This window comes from Gopherus evgoodei, chromosome 6 (genome assembly GCF_007399415.2).
Source record: "Gopherus evgoodei ecotype Sinaloan lineage chromosome 6, rGopEvg1_v1.p, whole genome shotgun sequence".
Taxonomy (NCBI): Eukaryota; Metazoa; Chordata; order Testudines; family Testudinidae; genus Gopherus; species Gopherus evgoodei.
The window spans coordinates 45,754,973-45,771,065 of record NC_044327.1 but is presented as its reverse complement, the minus strand read 5'-3'; the positions used below and the strand labels follow the sequence as shown (position 1 = coordinate 45,771,065).

Sequence of the window (16,093 nt, the reverse complement as noted above, 5' to 3'; positions counted from 1 at the left end):
ATGTGCTACATTCACAGGTCCCACAAGACCTAAATATACTATATCATTACACACAATATTTCCACTTCCACATTTGGGACTAGCTATATTACTGGATATTACAGTATCCAGTTCTTTCTTATTAAAGAAAGAAGCATGTCTATTTTATGCTTTTTATAATATAAACAGGATCCCACCTCTCTTTTACAGTATGTAGCTACCTAATGTGCATTTACAAAGGAGGAGGTTAATATTTAGCATTAATACACAGAAGTCAAGGTCTTTTAGCCTCAGATTTAAGGGCTAGTGACAGTTCATACAATAGCTGCATAGTGAGGCAGAATTATAATTATTTGTGGGCTTGCATACCTTAGGTACTTGTGTGGCTTGTGTTACCATAGTATCTGAGCATATCACAGTCTGTAACGAGTTTATCCTACTAAAACTCTTGTGAGGTAGGGAAGTACTATTGTTCTCATTTTATAGGTGGGGGAACTGAGACACAGAAAGAGAAACGAACTTGTCCAAGAGCACACTGCAAGTCTATGGTAATGCACAGAACTAGACCCAATTCTCTCGAGTCTCAGGCTAGTTCCCTAACCACTGAGCCACTTCCTCCTTCCTCATTGTGCACAGCACACAATGCCCTGTGGGCATGAAAATGTAACAGCTGCATCTCTGAATTCTCATGCATACCATCCCTATTTTCCATTTTGCCAACTGACCATTTAGAGCATGGGGAAGACACAGCCTGTCTAGCTGTCCACAGTGCAAATGCTAATTAAAGCTTCAGGGAAAGTATTTGGTAATCTGTGGAGGACATGAAGGATATTTCTCTGACATTTTAAAAACACTTCTTACATAGCTTTCCTTACTGCATATTATGCCCCAGGGCATTCAGCTAAGCCAGACAGTTGAAGAAATAACAGTGGCATTAACCTTTGACATTAAGAGTAAAAATAACCCAGAAGAAATAAGACTTCTCTCAGTAGTTACTTTGCCCACTTTATTTCATTATAACTTTATGTTTTTCTAAGAGTGCCAAATAACTTGAACAGAACAGCATAAGGTGATTCCCCACAAACACCCCATCATTATTCCTCTTTCCCCATTCCACTTCCTTTTTCTTTTAATTAATCAGTCTCAGAAAGAAATAAAATTTGATCTCATTTTCCTATATCAGCTTCTCAGTTCCATAGTGGAGGCATCATTCCTCTCTTGTTTCAGAAATCAGTAAAGTGAGCAGCATTTAATAAGACAGAAAGGGGCAAGGAACAGAAAGAAGAGAGGCTGGGAGAAAACTGCATGAAAAATAAAAGCAAAAATGAAAGCATGAGATATATGCAGGCCAGACAGAGTGGGCGGCCAAAGAGACAGAGGTAGATTGGTAGTGGCACAAAGTTTTCTGAAAAATAAATTCAGAGGTGAGGCCACCATGCTCTTTCCTGAGGTCACAGAGCTCTGTGTCTTCATTTCACCCCACCTCTCTCAGCAACAGTTATTTTATGTCAGCAACAGCTGAATGATTTACAGCACATTAATCCAGCATATGGGCCAAAGAGACATCAATGTCAGGGCTGCCTGATTGCAGCTCAAGACAGAATTTGGGTATAGTTTTTAAAGGTCAGTAAATGTGAAGGGCTGAATTGTGTGCAGTCTGAGAGAAGAGGCAATGCAGAGATGCACCACTCCAGTGGTGGCAGAAAGACAGGCAGAGCACAGTTACTGTGTCACTGACAGGTGTGGCCTGTGCTCAGCCACCCACATAAGACTAGCTTTGTCTACTGATCCAGTAGGAGACAGGGGCCATAGCAGTGGATCTGGATTCATGAAATGCCTGCACTCCTTGTGAAAGAGGGAAATAAGGGGCTCTCTCGCATGCTCTTTCACACACACACTCAGCCCCGGCAGGTCTTTATTACTTGTTTCCAGCTTCAAACTATGTAATTACAAAGCTGAAACTCATTCTAATTTATAAGTCCAGCATATAACCTTATGTATTTCTTAAGCTCCATCTGAAGACATCAATTAGCATGCGGGCCCTTCTTGGACCCACTCTGGTGTCATCAGCCTAAGAAACTAATTCTGTTTTTGTTTTCAATACTTAGGGTTTCCACTATTTTCCCAAAATTAATAATCAGCGCTATTTTCAGCATAATCATTGAATGCCATATTGATGTCTCTTCTGGAGATATGATGGCACTTAGTCAAATGCCAAGGCTGTCCCAGTCATATTGATCACTAACGGTGGAAAATACATGTCAATTTGTGTGTCTGAGATCTGGAAGAGTCTAGTAAATTCAGATAAAATCTTATTTGAACCTTTTCCTAGAATTGAAACCAAACCCAAACTGAACATTTTTGGAGGCTCAAGTATGGTTACCTTTTTCCTTCATTATTTTTAATTTCTGTGAAATAAATTTAATTTTTGTACTTCCCAGTTCCATCCAAGATAGCTACAGAATTGGTGAATATTTCAACATTGATTGTTGTGCAATATTTCTTGCTCATTCAGAAACAGGAATTACCAGAAATCTTGCAAGAAAATCCATTATTTGAGTTCTATCCCAACTTCCTGTGTCAGGAGTTGAAATATGAGAATGGGAGCATTTCCAGACCAGCCAGAAGCAAAGAGTGTTGAAACTCTTGCTAATAAAACCTATTCCCATGACAGCTCCAGATCAACATTGCCCAAGAAGTGTGGATAGTTCAGGTAAAGTTCAAAAAAGCATCTAAACTTTCTTTTTAAAATCCAAATTCAATCTCTGAACTTCTGAGATTCACACACCATTAGTTTGAAGTAAATTTAAATCAGTGCAACTTTCCTCTGATTTCACTCTCACTATTATAATCAGGACTAGTTCCAGTGAAGTCAATGGAATTACAATGGCACCAAGCAGCTTTAAAGAGATAATCATGTGCATTTTACAGAGTGATGTATAAAAGTTAATCTCCGAGTCCAAGGTGACTATTTCCTAGTGATGTGAAATTCAATACTGAATGCTTTTACACAGCCACAACAAAAAGGGTACTTCACCATAATTAGATTGTGGTCTTCTGGTGAAGGAATTGATAAGTATCCGATATGGCCAGGCATTACAGAACTTTATGCACCAATCTAATCTCATTTTCCAGAATCCAGACTAAGAACACAGGATTCCCAGGCTCAGAAACCATGAAAGAAGTTGACCTGCTCAAAGTTTGACAGAGAAATTAGGACAATTCAATCAATCAGTACACAGACAGAATAGATATCTGTCATTAAAAGTGGGATAACAACTGAGGAACAAGAAGGGAAAAATCCAGGCCACACAGGCAGGTATTGTAAAAGCAGCAGAGCAATATCTTGAGAAGCACAAACGTGTGGTCCCCACTGAGACTATTCAACAGTGTCTAGTATATATTTCTGAAGTGATTTTTTGTGAAAGATTTAACAATCTTCAAACAACATGCATTTTAGTGTAACCTTTTGGCATTAAACTCTATATAATTAGGCCCAGTTTCTGCACCTAAAGAGCACTTGGCACAGCTCAGAAAAGGGGAAAGGGATGTAAAGGTGATTTTAAGCCACACCTGGGACCTCCCCTGAATCTGAGGCCAATCAGTGCTGGGCCAGTTCCCAAGTACAATTTCAAAGCTGCTGTAAACTGCACCTGCTGCCAACAGCCCACAAGGACCATTCTACTAGCTGGGGATCGTGATGGTTTAATGACATTGAGGCCACAGTCCATTTCAACCAGCCATACAATCTTCAGCAGTGTTTTGGAGGGGTATTGCAAAGGAGCTGCTATGGTTTCTCAGTGCCTTTCAAGGCTGTCCTTTCTACAAGGGAAACCTCAAGGGGCTAGATCTGCTGGGTTTATGTCTTCTTTGCAACAACGCACATTTAAATACACAGGAGAATTGGAGCCTTTTTCAAAAAATTAACTTAAGACCGTAAGAATAGTCATACTGAGTCAGACCAATGGTCTATCTAGCCCAGTATCCTGTCTCTGATGGTGGCCTGTGCCAGACACTTCAGAGGGAATGAGCACAACAGGTAAATGTCAATGATCCACCCCCCATCATCCAGTCTTAGCTTCTGGCACTCAGAACCTTAGGAACACCCAGAGCATGGAGTTGTATTCCTAACTGTCTTACCTAACAGCCATTGGTGGATTTATCCTCCATGAACTTACCCAACTATTTTTTGAATCCAGTTCTACTTTTGGCCTTCACAACATCCTCTGGTGCTGAGTTCTACAGGCTGTGTGTTGTGCGAAGAAGCACTTCTTTTTGTTTGTTTTAAACTTGCTGCCTATGAACATCATTGGGAGAGCCCTGATTCTTGTGTTACATGAGGGGGTAAGTAACACTTCTTTATTCTCTTTTTCCGCACCATTCATGATTTTATAGACCTTGTTCATATCCACCCCGACCCATCTAAGATGACCCGTCCCAGCTTTTTAATCTCTCCTTGTACGGAAGCTGTGCCAAATCCCTAATCATTTTTGCTGTCCTTCTCTGTATCTTTTCCAATTCTAATATATCTATTTTGAGATGGCGTGACCATAACTGAATGCAGTATTCAAGATGTGGGTACAACATGGATTTACAGACTATATAGTGACTTAGTTTCCTTTGCATTTCTTCTTTTCTCTTTCCCCATTTGCTTCCTACATTCCATTTTTCCCCTATAGTACCTGTTCTCACTATGGCTGATTTTACTGTAATGTTTAATTCTGAGCTGTAATCTCTTCTGTCTTCCGCATTGCCTTCCATCACATCTTTTTATCCTTCCCCTGCTTTTTCTGTAATTCCTTAGGAACCAGTTTGTAGCTGGCTCTTAAGTGGGTGTGCTAGAGTCAGAGGGAGCAAGGACCCTTTCTCAGTTGCATGACCTGTATAAGAGCAGGCCAACAATTGTGCCACTGAGCAATAGAGCTGCACTAGGACTCTTCCTCCCCTGCAGCTCTGAGGGCACGGTCTACCCTAAAGAGGGCACAGAGGGGTGGGAATTGGGAACCTGCACTTCATTACTTTCTTCATCTAGCTGCATTTTGGCTATAGCTACACTTGCAGATGTGGAGCGCTGGGAGTTAAACCAGCTCTTCGAGACAGCAGCACGGAAAACACTGCTGGGTTTTCACACTGTCAGCTGCAAGCATAGTGGCATGGCCACATTAGCAGCTCCTGCAATGCCACGGAGACAGTGCGTTGTGGTAGCTATCCCAGCGTGCTTTTCAAATGAGGGGTGTGAGGAGTGTGTTGTGTGTACCTGGGAGGAGAGATAGTGTTTTGTGGGGTACAGAGTGTGTCAGCATGCTGTCTTGTAAGTTCAAACAGTGGCAGGATATCACAGATTTGAGCATGCTAAATTTCTTCCTAAGTCTTATGTACGAATCTCATTGCCACCAAACATCTTTACTTAAATCTGCTCTGGTACATTTTAGTTAACAGTCATAGAAATAAATAATACTAAAGCAATTTAAAGATATTAAAGGAATTGACTCTCACAGCACCCCTGTAAAACAGGTATAGTTAGCATTACCACCACCACAGCATAGAGGTGAAAACAGGGATGGAGAGTTTAAGTGACTTAATGAAGGTTGCACAGCAAATCTGTATCAGGCCTGGGAAAAGAACCCAGTTGTCCTGCCTCTAATTCCCATATTTTGAGCATGGTTCTTCTAAATTATTTGGCATACGAGACAGAAAGTGTCCATAATGGGCTCTCTGAAGGCTTGTTACAGATACATAAAAAGCTTGAAAACCTAATTATGTTTTGTAAATTACAGTTCTTTCCCAAAGAGGAATTACATAAAGCTTTTAGTTGTGCATCAAATGGAGTACAGCACTTCCCTTGTAATCCTGAGATTCTTCCCTTAGTTCATAGGAAGCACAATTCCTTGATCCAGGGTTGCATTAATATTGAGCAGAATAAAAATAAATTGTATGTCTCCTCTTTTCCCTAACAGTCCTTTAATCCACTTACTTAGCACATTCTCAACTCTCAAGAACACAAGCGAGAGTAAAGGATACAGACTTTATTTTGAAATAAAGATATTACGAAGTCACACGCTGCTGTGACTGTGCCCCTCCCAACACCATGCACAGTAAAGTGATATTCATTCAAATGGAGAACACAGTGAGCATCTGCTTCATTCTCTGCTCACAGACAAGTAGGGGTAGGAGACCCCTCCTCCTGGCAATGAATGCTCTTTCCACAGGAATGTGCAAAAAAGAGCCTACATATAATTTGTCACATATACAGAATAGAATGACAAAGCAGCCCAATCACCCCATTATTTAAAGTCATAAATATGATTAGCTGGGCAAATGAGGGTTAAAGACTTAACTATAATGGATGGATGATACATTGTGTCAGAGAAGCTGTTATCACAAGTGCTGAATGACAATATCGGTGATTTAAGGCTTCTTTTATTCATATGGTTTACAGCATTTTTTACTCAAACTAAAATATCATAAGATAAATGCCAAACATGTCACAACCAAAGCCAAGTTCCTAGCTACGCTCTCCTGTATTATCTTTAAGCTGAAGTACAAAATGTAACAAGAGTTTGTCAGCAAAAGTAATATACTCTGGTAAAAGAAAGAAAGTTTTTTAAGACAGTGGACAGTAATATCATTTAGAAGATTTTTTTTTAAACTTCAAAAATTGTAAAGAAGGCTCAAAGTCTGTATAGAAGGATTGGTGAAGTTACTCAGGAAAAAAATCACCAAGAAATAGATGAGAGAAAACATTTTCTTTACCTATATGCAGGCAGGCACACAAAATATGAGGTCTTGTTGGACTGCTAACTTGTAGTCAATCTAGTGAAAAAACATAACACTCTGGCAGCCTGTTTATGACATGTTTACATACAGAAGCCACTATAATCTACTTGCAAGAGCTTGAAGGTCTAGCATTTAAAAAATGGATAAATTGAATCAGTTCTTATATAAAGGTCATTGACTTATTTATGAAATTGATGCATATTGTTATGTGTTCAGACTGGAGATGCAGACTTCCATACATACTCTCATGAGAGTGTAAAAATCATTCAAAAATGCATTCCCTGTACCCATGAGGTACCCTGAGGTGTAAAAGTAGCCTTTGGAGAGTGTGCTACCAAGCTCAGACTTGAGAACTCTTCTGGCACTGCTTAAGTACGATAGGAATTTCAGACTCAGTCTATTCCCTTTTCTTTAGATTATAGCACAAATCTTAAAGCACTGACAGCAGCTTCAAACACACACAAAAATCCCTCGCCTCAAAGGAATTAAACACACAAATGCTTCCCTCAAGTTCTGTCAGAATCTATTTATTGTTTTCTTAAGAGGGTTCCCCTCCTCACCCTCTTTCTGGTTCCAATAAAAGTCCCATTTGTGTTTGGCCTTTATCAAAGAGCAATTCTCATAATACTGGGGTCTAATTATCTTTTCCCCTCCCCAGAGTTCTCAAAATGCAAAGAGCATTAGGCAGCCCAAGTATCGTCTTTGCGATGTGAACACCTCTTTGGCTTATCATCATGTTTCTTACTGATAACAGCTCCTCCTTGTCTCTACAAAAATATAAATTCAGTACAAAAAAACCCTTAATTTTGGTTCAAATTGACATATATTTTGAACTATTTCTGAAGTGAATTATGCTGTTTCAAATGTGACCCTCCAAGTTTTTGCCTATATCCAGGCTTTAATCACCAAATTCCATCAGATTTCTTCCTCCTCTTCCATTCTCTCAGTGTCATGTTGATACTAATTAACAATTGCAAAATTAAAAATGGGTTTTTTTCCTAGCTGGTCACCTCACTTGTATTTCTTTTCCAATGGTGTAGGTAGACTGAAAGGAGGCCAGAAGTACTCTTCCATAAATCTCCTCAGTAAGGCTCATGAACTCACTCCAGTCCTCTCTGTTCTAGGGACTCTTCCAGTTTTATAAGATGGATATAGTCAGACACACACCCACCACAAGCATTTTCACATTCTCCAGAAAGCATGCAAACCGAGAAGTTGCACAAGACCAATGCACAAATCTTGATGACCCTACTAGTAAATATATTCAAGAAATTAACAAGTTTCTTCAGCTACACTGTAACCCTGTGTGAGTGTCCAAAAGTCTCAGCCCCATGTTCAGAAAATGTACAGAAGTCTAGGACAAAGGTGATCGCATTTAGAGCCATCACCAAAAGAAATGGCTATTACAACAGGAAAGATTTTATCAGATATAAGTGCATTTACACATTTAGTATTGTAAGTACAGTACACATGAAAGTTCATAGTTGAAGTGGGGAGAGAAGAATGTTCACATCTGGCTGATTATATTGTGTGAGCTTCAAGAACCGAATGCCAAGCAGCCATATATTTTAATTTCCGAAGTTAATCATCAGGACGTTAGGACTCAGTACCTTCCTATAGTCTAAGAGGTAGGACACGACTTGAAGGAGAAATAAGACCAAAGTTGGCAGCTGTACTTTGACACAACACAATTCCTAACTTCAACCACAGTTCACTTCATTTACAGGGTTGAGAGGGTTTTTTTGGTTCTCAGATCTACTATAGAGCTATTTTACTGTAATCTGGAAAAATAACAGCATGGCACGAACACCAAAATGTTCCTGTCCACCATCTCCTCTCAGTTAAGTAAAAACAAATGAGAAACCCAAATACAAGTTATTGTATAAAACTCTGCTGACAGAGATATAGACCGAGCAATATATTGTGGCTTTAAGCCACTGGCTATGGTGCACAGGAAGCGTTCGGTGGGAAAGCTAGCCCCATGGAAGTTCCCAGAAGCCCTGTACATCAGACAGGCACAATCACACCTAGGAGATCAGAAGGAACGTGACCACCATGCCAGTCTTTGAAAGTGTTCAGCATGTGCTCACCTGGGTGAGGCCAGCATTGCTGGACCAGGGGAAAGCTCCAACCCACCCCTTTCTGTCCCTTTATGAGCAGGCTAGCATCACCTTGAGTGCTAGTCTCACAGCGTACTTGGGTTCCTTGCCTGTGACTGCCTCCAGCCCTAAGCCAGGGCACAGAGTGAGTTGGATATGAATGATCCTTGCACATACAAACCCAGGGAAACTTTAGCCCTAAGCAGAGTAGGTATTCTGTTGTACTGGAAATGTTGCTGATACGTGCCATGACTGCAAGTAAGGCATGAATTTCACTCCTCATAGGGAGATATTGCCATACTCCATGCACCGTTTTACACTGGACTCATACCTCTGACATTTGGAGGAACATATTTTCCCCATTTGCAGATGCTAGCTACATCGGAAAGAATCATTTACTTCTCCTTTCTGCTCATTATCAAGATTAACTACATGCCTTTTTTGGGGTGTTTTTTCGTCTTTTTTTCTGGACTATTGTTTGAGGAAGGGTGGAGAGAATGTTGAATGACGTAGTGATTGAGGGGCTTGCATTGTGTTCCCTCAAGATAAAAGAAAAAGGAGTAAAAACCCTTTGTGTAAACCCTGGCCTGTGTCATTCAGGAAGTTCTCTCTAGTGAATGCAAAATGCTCACAGAAGTACTTGGGAAGACATTCATTTGAACAGATGATTTTGCAATGTTTAAATACAAATTTTCCACAGAAAATTGAATATTTCCTCTTGGCCCAACTAAAACATGGATTAAAATGCACCAATTGTGACTTGACTTTTCCTCATTTGGGGCCCAATTCCAATGGCAAACCACCTCCTGATTTCAGGAGCAGCAGGTTTGGTCCTATTGTTTACGTGACAGCTTTAAATTTTTTTAATACAGTATGCTGTGACTAGTGCTTACTGTACAAAATATAATCTCTCCACTGTTACCTTTCTTCCTTACCCACCCCAAGCCCACAACTAGTCTATCTTCACTTGTCTCCCACCATATGCTTAGACCCCAAGCTTTCTGCTGCAGAGACTTTTTTTGTATTATGTACATGTACAGCATCTAGCACACTGAGGACCTGATCCCTGATGGATCCTCTAAACACTACTGTAACACAAACTAATAATGATGATAATAGTAATAATTTGAAAAAGTGTCTCTGGAGCTTTGGGCTAAGGATAAACCCAAAGTTGCTAAATTCAGGTCTGAATGCAAACTTCAAACCTGGAAGATATATGGATCAATTCAGGGCTATCTTTATTTTGAAGAATGTGGTCCTTTTCTGATGGAAACCTTCAAGGGCTTGTTTACAGTTAATTATAATATTTCAAGATTACAAAGTGTAATCTCTCAATTGATATTTATTTACAATAAATTAATCCTCAGAGTAAAAGTCCCTACCAGGGACAGTCATTTGAGGGAGAGTACCCAAAGGAGTGAGCATTTTAGCTTGAGATCCCAAACTGTTTGCTATGGTTTGCTCACTGTTTCGATTCACAAAATAAAAATAAACTCCATGTTGAAGTTGCTGCAGTTTCAAAATTTTACTCAGTGACTCACAAAGAAAGAAGTCCTTACACAAACATGCTCTAGGCAGGTTTGTAGCTAGAAAAGCACTGATGCCATAGTGCAGATTGACAGGATTAGTAACTTATTGACTAATTTTGAAAATAAATGAACTTTTCTTACCTCTAACAGACAGGAGATTAACTTTGCTAGTAAAGAACTTCTTCAAATATTAGTATGGACAAATAGTAACATAATAAACATGCTATTCTAAGGACACTTTTAGAATCCAAATGCCAGAGATCTTACCATCCCGCCCTACAATTTGGCTCCAGCTTTCTTGTTCTTTCCTAATGCAACCCAGGTTGCTTCAGCATAAAAGAAAAAAACACACTCCAAACCTTTTTTCAGTCTAACATAACTCTTTCTACACTTTGAAACTTTACAGCCTTGTCCTTCAGACTTCAAATCCCCAATAAGGCCCCTGAGGATTCCAAAGACTGGGAATAGTGTGCATGTATGTGGGGAGGAGGTGTAGGATCTCAGGCCACATGTCTGCTGCTTTTCACTGACCACAGTTCTTCTCCATTTCAATCTCAGCTGCTCTAGGAATTGTCTCCATCAAGAATCCCAGAGCTGACAGTACATCAGACAAATCTGAATGGCACAGTCTCAGGGCCCAGTCAGAGCCACAAACCACAAATGAGTTTTTAATGGGATCATTTTATGGGATGTATTGGCAGTGTGGTTTGGGGTCCCAGGAAAGATAAAGGGAGATGAGGGGCCTTAGGGATTAGTTATCACCTTCTCCACAGACCCTCAGCCTAAGAACAAAACACGGTCGCCCTTTGGTCCATAGTGAAATACTCCCTGATCACCTATCCTCACCAAGCGTACAAGTTCTTTTTATAAATACATCTCCTCTAACACCTACAGAAGTGGTCAGAGGGAGTAGTACTGAAGGTTTAAACAAAAATGAAAGGTTCACAATTTCATTCTTATCACCCCTCAGACAGGGCTGACTGCCATTTCAATAAGTACTGCTTCCTATGGTGTGGTACTGCAATGTAAGCTCAATGGTGCAGCTCTCGCAGCAGTACCCCAGTTGTTGCAGCTCTACCAGACACCTGCTTCCAAAATTGTAGTTTGAATGACCAAGTGTGGCTTTCATAATCCAATGCACATCAGAGTAAATTTCCTTTTTCAGGGGCCAGATTCTGCCATCCTACATTGAGTAACACCTTACCTCATTAATAGTCCCATTGGTTTTGCAGAGTAAGGTACTACAAACGGACTTCAGATGAAAAAAAAAAAATCAGGCCAGCAGAGACCAGGTGCTTAAACCATGTGTTTGGATCAGAGTTTGGTTCAAGGCCCTTTATTTCTGTATTTATCCCTTGCCTACTGTTCAAGTGGACAGATATGTGATGGCACTCTTTCTAGTCTATCATCGGTACTTCAGGAGCAGAGGCATGTGGGGTGTGATGGTCAGATCTATGACAACTAAGATAAACTTATAAGAAACAACACTTCTTACCTTTCATCCCAAACTTGGAGTGTCTTCCAAACTTCAGAATAATGAGCATTATCACTAGGCCAGTGCACACTAATGCTGCAATCCCCACCACAACATACACCTAAAAGAGAGAGCAAGAACAGTTCAATCTGTTGCATGATGATGAACTGTCTTCAAAGGAACATTTATTCAGAATAATCCAACTAGGGAAAGTTTTCTTTTAAAGGGAAAAAAAGATTGTCAAATCTAAGAGCACAGAGGGGACCATTATGTAGGCTCTCTCCCACCCTGCCGAGAACACAGACTCTGCCAATTCCACATCCTGCAGAGGCCTCTTCATGGGTCTGGCACTGGGAGAGGAGACTGAGTTAGCTGGTCAGAGGAGGGGCTGAGTCAGAGGACTGCATGTCATCCACCTCTGCAGCCCTATGGAGCTTTATGAGAAGAGATAATACAGCGTGAGGTGTAACTACCTTTGACACAGTGTACCCCTGTGGCATAGCCGCTGACATGGAAACCAGAACCAAAGCCACTGTGCAGCACAGAGCCTCTTCACAGATGGCCCTGACCTCTCACAGATTCCTCAGGATTCGTGTAGGGTATGAGATGGCCCCTGCTGTGCACAAAACCCACAAGGGATAGTGTGGGGGTAGAGGAGGGAAGGGGCTCTGTGAGGTAATGCTCATGGAGACTTGCTGCCCCAGACCCATAGGTCTGAACTTCAGCTCCTAATTTGGGCCTTGATGTCCCTAACTGACAGTAACACAATGGGGAAACGGACTTGAGATCATGCCCACTGGCTCATATCTGTTAATAGTTTTTATTTTTAATCCTGAACTTCTTTCCTCCTTCAATTCTATTGCCTGAGGTATTCCTGAATATTTTAAATTGAAAGAACAAAAAACAAAAAAACTGTATGTACTGAAGCAATATCTAGTTTGTAGCTCCCACCCACCCACAACTTTCTACTCTTCCATAGCTTACAATTTTCCCTCCCATTCATGTATCATGTATCCGTGCACAAGGCGCAATTCTCCACTGCCTTCCACCTTGTGAAGTAATTCACACTAAACATTAAACTGTAAGAATGACAGTGCTTTACATTCACTTTGTGCAGGTATAAATAATTACACAGAGATAAGGAGGTGGGGAATTCAGGCCCACTGAATTAGCTGTTTCTACTAAAAATCTCCATGTTATCTTTTAATAGCAACCCTATGAAAAATGGTGCCAATACACAGAATTCTAATTTGATTTTTCATTATAACATGACTTCACTATGAGCAGCAGTTGACCACCAGGTTTATAAATCCAGTGAGAGAGCCTTTCAAATTACCTTGAATTTCAAGGATGTGAAAATCTCTTACTTTGTAAATAAAATTACTGTATTTTAAGTCCTCTGAAAAACAAAAACATTGCACAACAGATCATCTCTAAGAGTTGATCAGAAAAGTGATATAAATTAAGTATCCACTTTATTCAGTATGAAAAATCATGCATTCTTTCCCCACCCCCCCCTTTTTTTGGAAAGGGCATCTTGAACAATTCTAGCAACAGCTTGGGTACACTGTTAGGTTAGTGTCTCATCACAGCTTCATCAGTTCTATAGTCAGAAAGTCTCCCAAGATCAGAAACCAGGAAACAATACTTACAGTGATGCTATCTTCATTCTCTTTGTTGGAAACATCCGTAGAAGTGATTTGATTACTGTTGTTCGTGGTGTCCCCAATATCATTAGGCGTGGTTTCATAATCTTAGGGAGGGGGAGAGAAAGGTTGCCATCATTCTTTCAGTTACTATAATACTGCAATGTTTGAAACATTTGCAACTCTTGAGTTCCTTGTAAGAGATTAATTGTTTCTATTTTATCAGCTGAGCATTATGTGCGGGGATCTACAAAGCCAAAAACTTCATTTGCTCTAGACTTTGCTTTTTAACCAACATATAACCTGTCAATATCTTAACACATAGCATTTTCCTTTCAAATATAATAATCCATTGCTTATTTCTCATGTAAAATTTCAGAGAATGGATCTACACTGTAACATATACTACCGAGAGAAGCTAGAGTTAAAGTTAAGGACAGACTTTTACTATAAACCTGGGTCTGGGTGCTTGTGACTAAAAACAAAAGACTGCCCTCAAGATTGAACTGCTGTAGCCTTATACTCAGCCAAAGTCCAAAGAGGATTTTTTTTAAATTTTATATATATAATAAAAAAAATCCTATATATATTAGTTTGGGGACTTCTGGGGTATGTCTACATTACAGATTAAATTGAGCCTCCCAGCCCAGATAAACAGACTTGTGCTAGCTTGACTCAAACTATCACGCTAAAAATAGCAGTAAGGATGTTCTAGCTCCAGTAAAGACTGAGATAAGAACCCCAGCTCACATTCAGTGGTCTTGAGAGTCTGAGCTGCCACCACATCTACCCTGCTATTTTTAGCACACTAGCTTGAGCCAAGCTAGTGCAAGTCAATCTATCCAGGCCAGGGGTGAAGACGGGGACTCACTCCTAACTGCAGTGTAGAAAGATCCTTTAATTTATTCTTGAGATTTTGGCAAAAGCCCGTTTAGCTAGTTTTGAGTTGTCGAAGTATGAAGGGACAGATCCCCTCATGTTAAAAAAATTTAAAACACATTATTCTGTGTGCTTGGATAACTCAAGAACATTTTTGGTTCCAAATTGCTAACTTGCCATTGACTTAATCCTGAAAAAAGGTTTCGTGCCAGACATTTCTTAAATTAAATTTCTTCAGACATGATGGACCACACCCTACTCTTAGTTCCAATGGATAAATCCAGAATAGCTCTACTGAAAGAAGAGTTTGGCCCAACAAAGATGATGTTATTTGAAAACTGCACAATGGATTTATCAAATGCAGGATTTTCCACCAGCATTATTCCAAGATAACAAGGACTAAATACAAAAAAAATGCAAAGTTGCATTTATTTCTAGGATTACATACTAAAACGTGTGCATGTGTGTTGGAAAGAGAGAAACACATTCAAATTAATGTAATCAGTATAGTTATTGGAATTGTACTTCTAGTGTGATTATTTAAACGTTAAAAAAAAAATCACAATTTTTTCCCCTATTTATACTTTGTTAAATCCAGAAGAAATTTCAATGCCAAAATTCCGTACATGGAATTTGAAAGTGGGGTAGGATCATTAATGCTGTTTCTGTTCTCAAAACTGCCACAGGGGAGGGGAGGGTCTGCACTCTAATATACTTATCTTCGTCAGGCACTCAGTGCCATTTTGGAGGGCTTAGCTGGGAACGCTGGCAAAATGCTGCATGGGCACTTTTGGTTTTCATGCCTGTGCGCTTGCACACACACTTCCTTGCTGCAAAGCATTCTGCATCTCGTATATGGCCATTATTAGGGAGCTGGGTTCTTTGACTTTGTAGCATCTACATGGCTCTCCTTGTCATCAGCTCAACATCTGGTTAAACTGGTATAAAGCAGCCCAGCCAGACCAAGCTGACCCTCCTAAGTCTGCACTAGAATAGGTCAAAGGCCAGGATTTAGTCCAGCTCTAGTCTGTGTGCAAAGGGGCCTACTAACAGTGCTTTCAGGAGACTCATTGTAATTTCCTGACTTTAACATTTAAAACTTCAATCATAATATTGCCTTATTCCCCTCCCCCCTGCTCTTCTCTATAGCCACAAATTTGCAGCAGGCATCAAACTGTAGAGAAAGGCAAGTGGATAGCATTCTTCATATTACATAGATTACACCTTGGCCCTGCCTGCATTCCCCATCTCCTGATTAACCCATCTACTCCATGTTATTTCAGTAGGGTTAAGAGGTCTCTTTTGCATCTTGCTCAACTATCCCTATTATTAGCTTTCAGATTTACATTTACTGATCTGTAGTTTAATATCATCCCCATATAGTGGTCTCTCTCTCCCCCATCATATATCCAAGTGTCAGTATATGCTTATTCCCTCCTGAAGAGCCTAATCCTGTGAGCCACTGAGTACCCAGTCATCCACTGAAGGAGTTAACAGCACTCAGAAACTTACAGGAGGTGTTTAGTACCTTGCAGGAGCAAGCTCTCAGAATCTGACTTTTTGTCCAAACTTTTTTCCTTTTAGTGCTACTGTGACCCAGGAATCTCTTAGTGCCAACTGGAAAGGGGCAGATAGGGGATTCCTGTTATCCTCTGAGTCTGGTATTTACAGTCTAGTAAAGAGGGTCATGTGAGGCCTCTAATTAAAAAA

General features: G+C 40.2%; 1 protein-coding gene across 4 annotated transcripts in view; it reads right to left on the bottom strand.

The window, feature by feature from the left end:
* NTRK2 (neurotrophic receptor tyrosine kinase 2) overlaps positions 1-16,093 on the bottom strand; it is a 271,563-nt gene that overhangs the window by 185,664 nt on the left and 69,806 nt on the right. For all 4 annotated transcript variants that reach the window (XM_030566647.1, XM_030566648.1, XM_030566649.1 and 1 more), the window contains exons 10-11: positions 13,511-13,611; positions 11,880-11,979 (exon numbers count right to left, since the gene is read on the bottom strand). In XM_030566647.1, the coding sequence (XP_030422507.1) occupies positions 11,880-11,979; positions 13,511-13,611 (201 nt within the window). The remainder of the gene's footprint in view (positions 1-11,879; positions 11,980-13,510; positions 13,612-16,093) is intronic.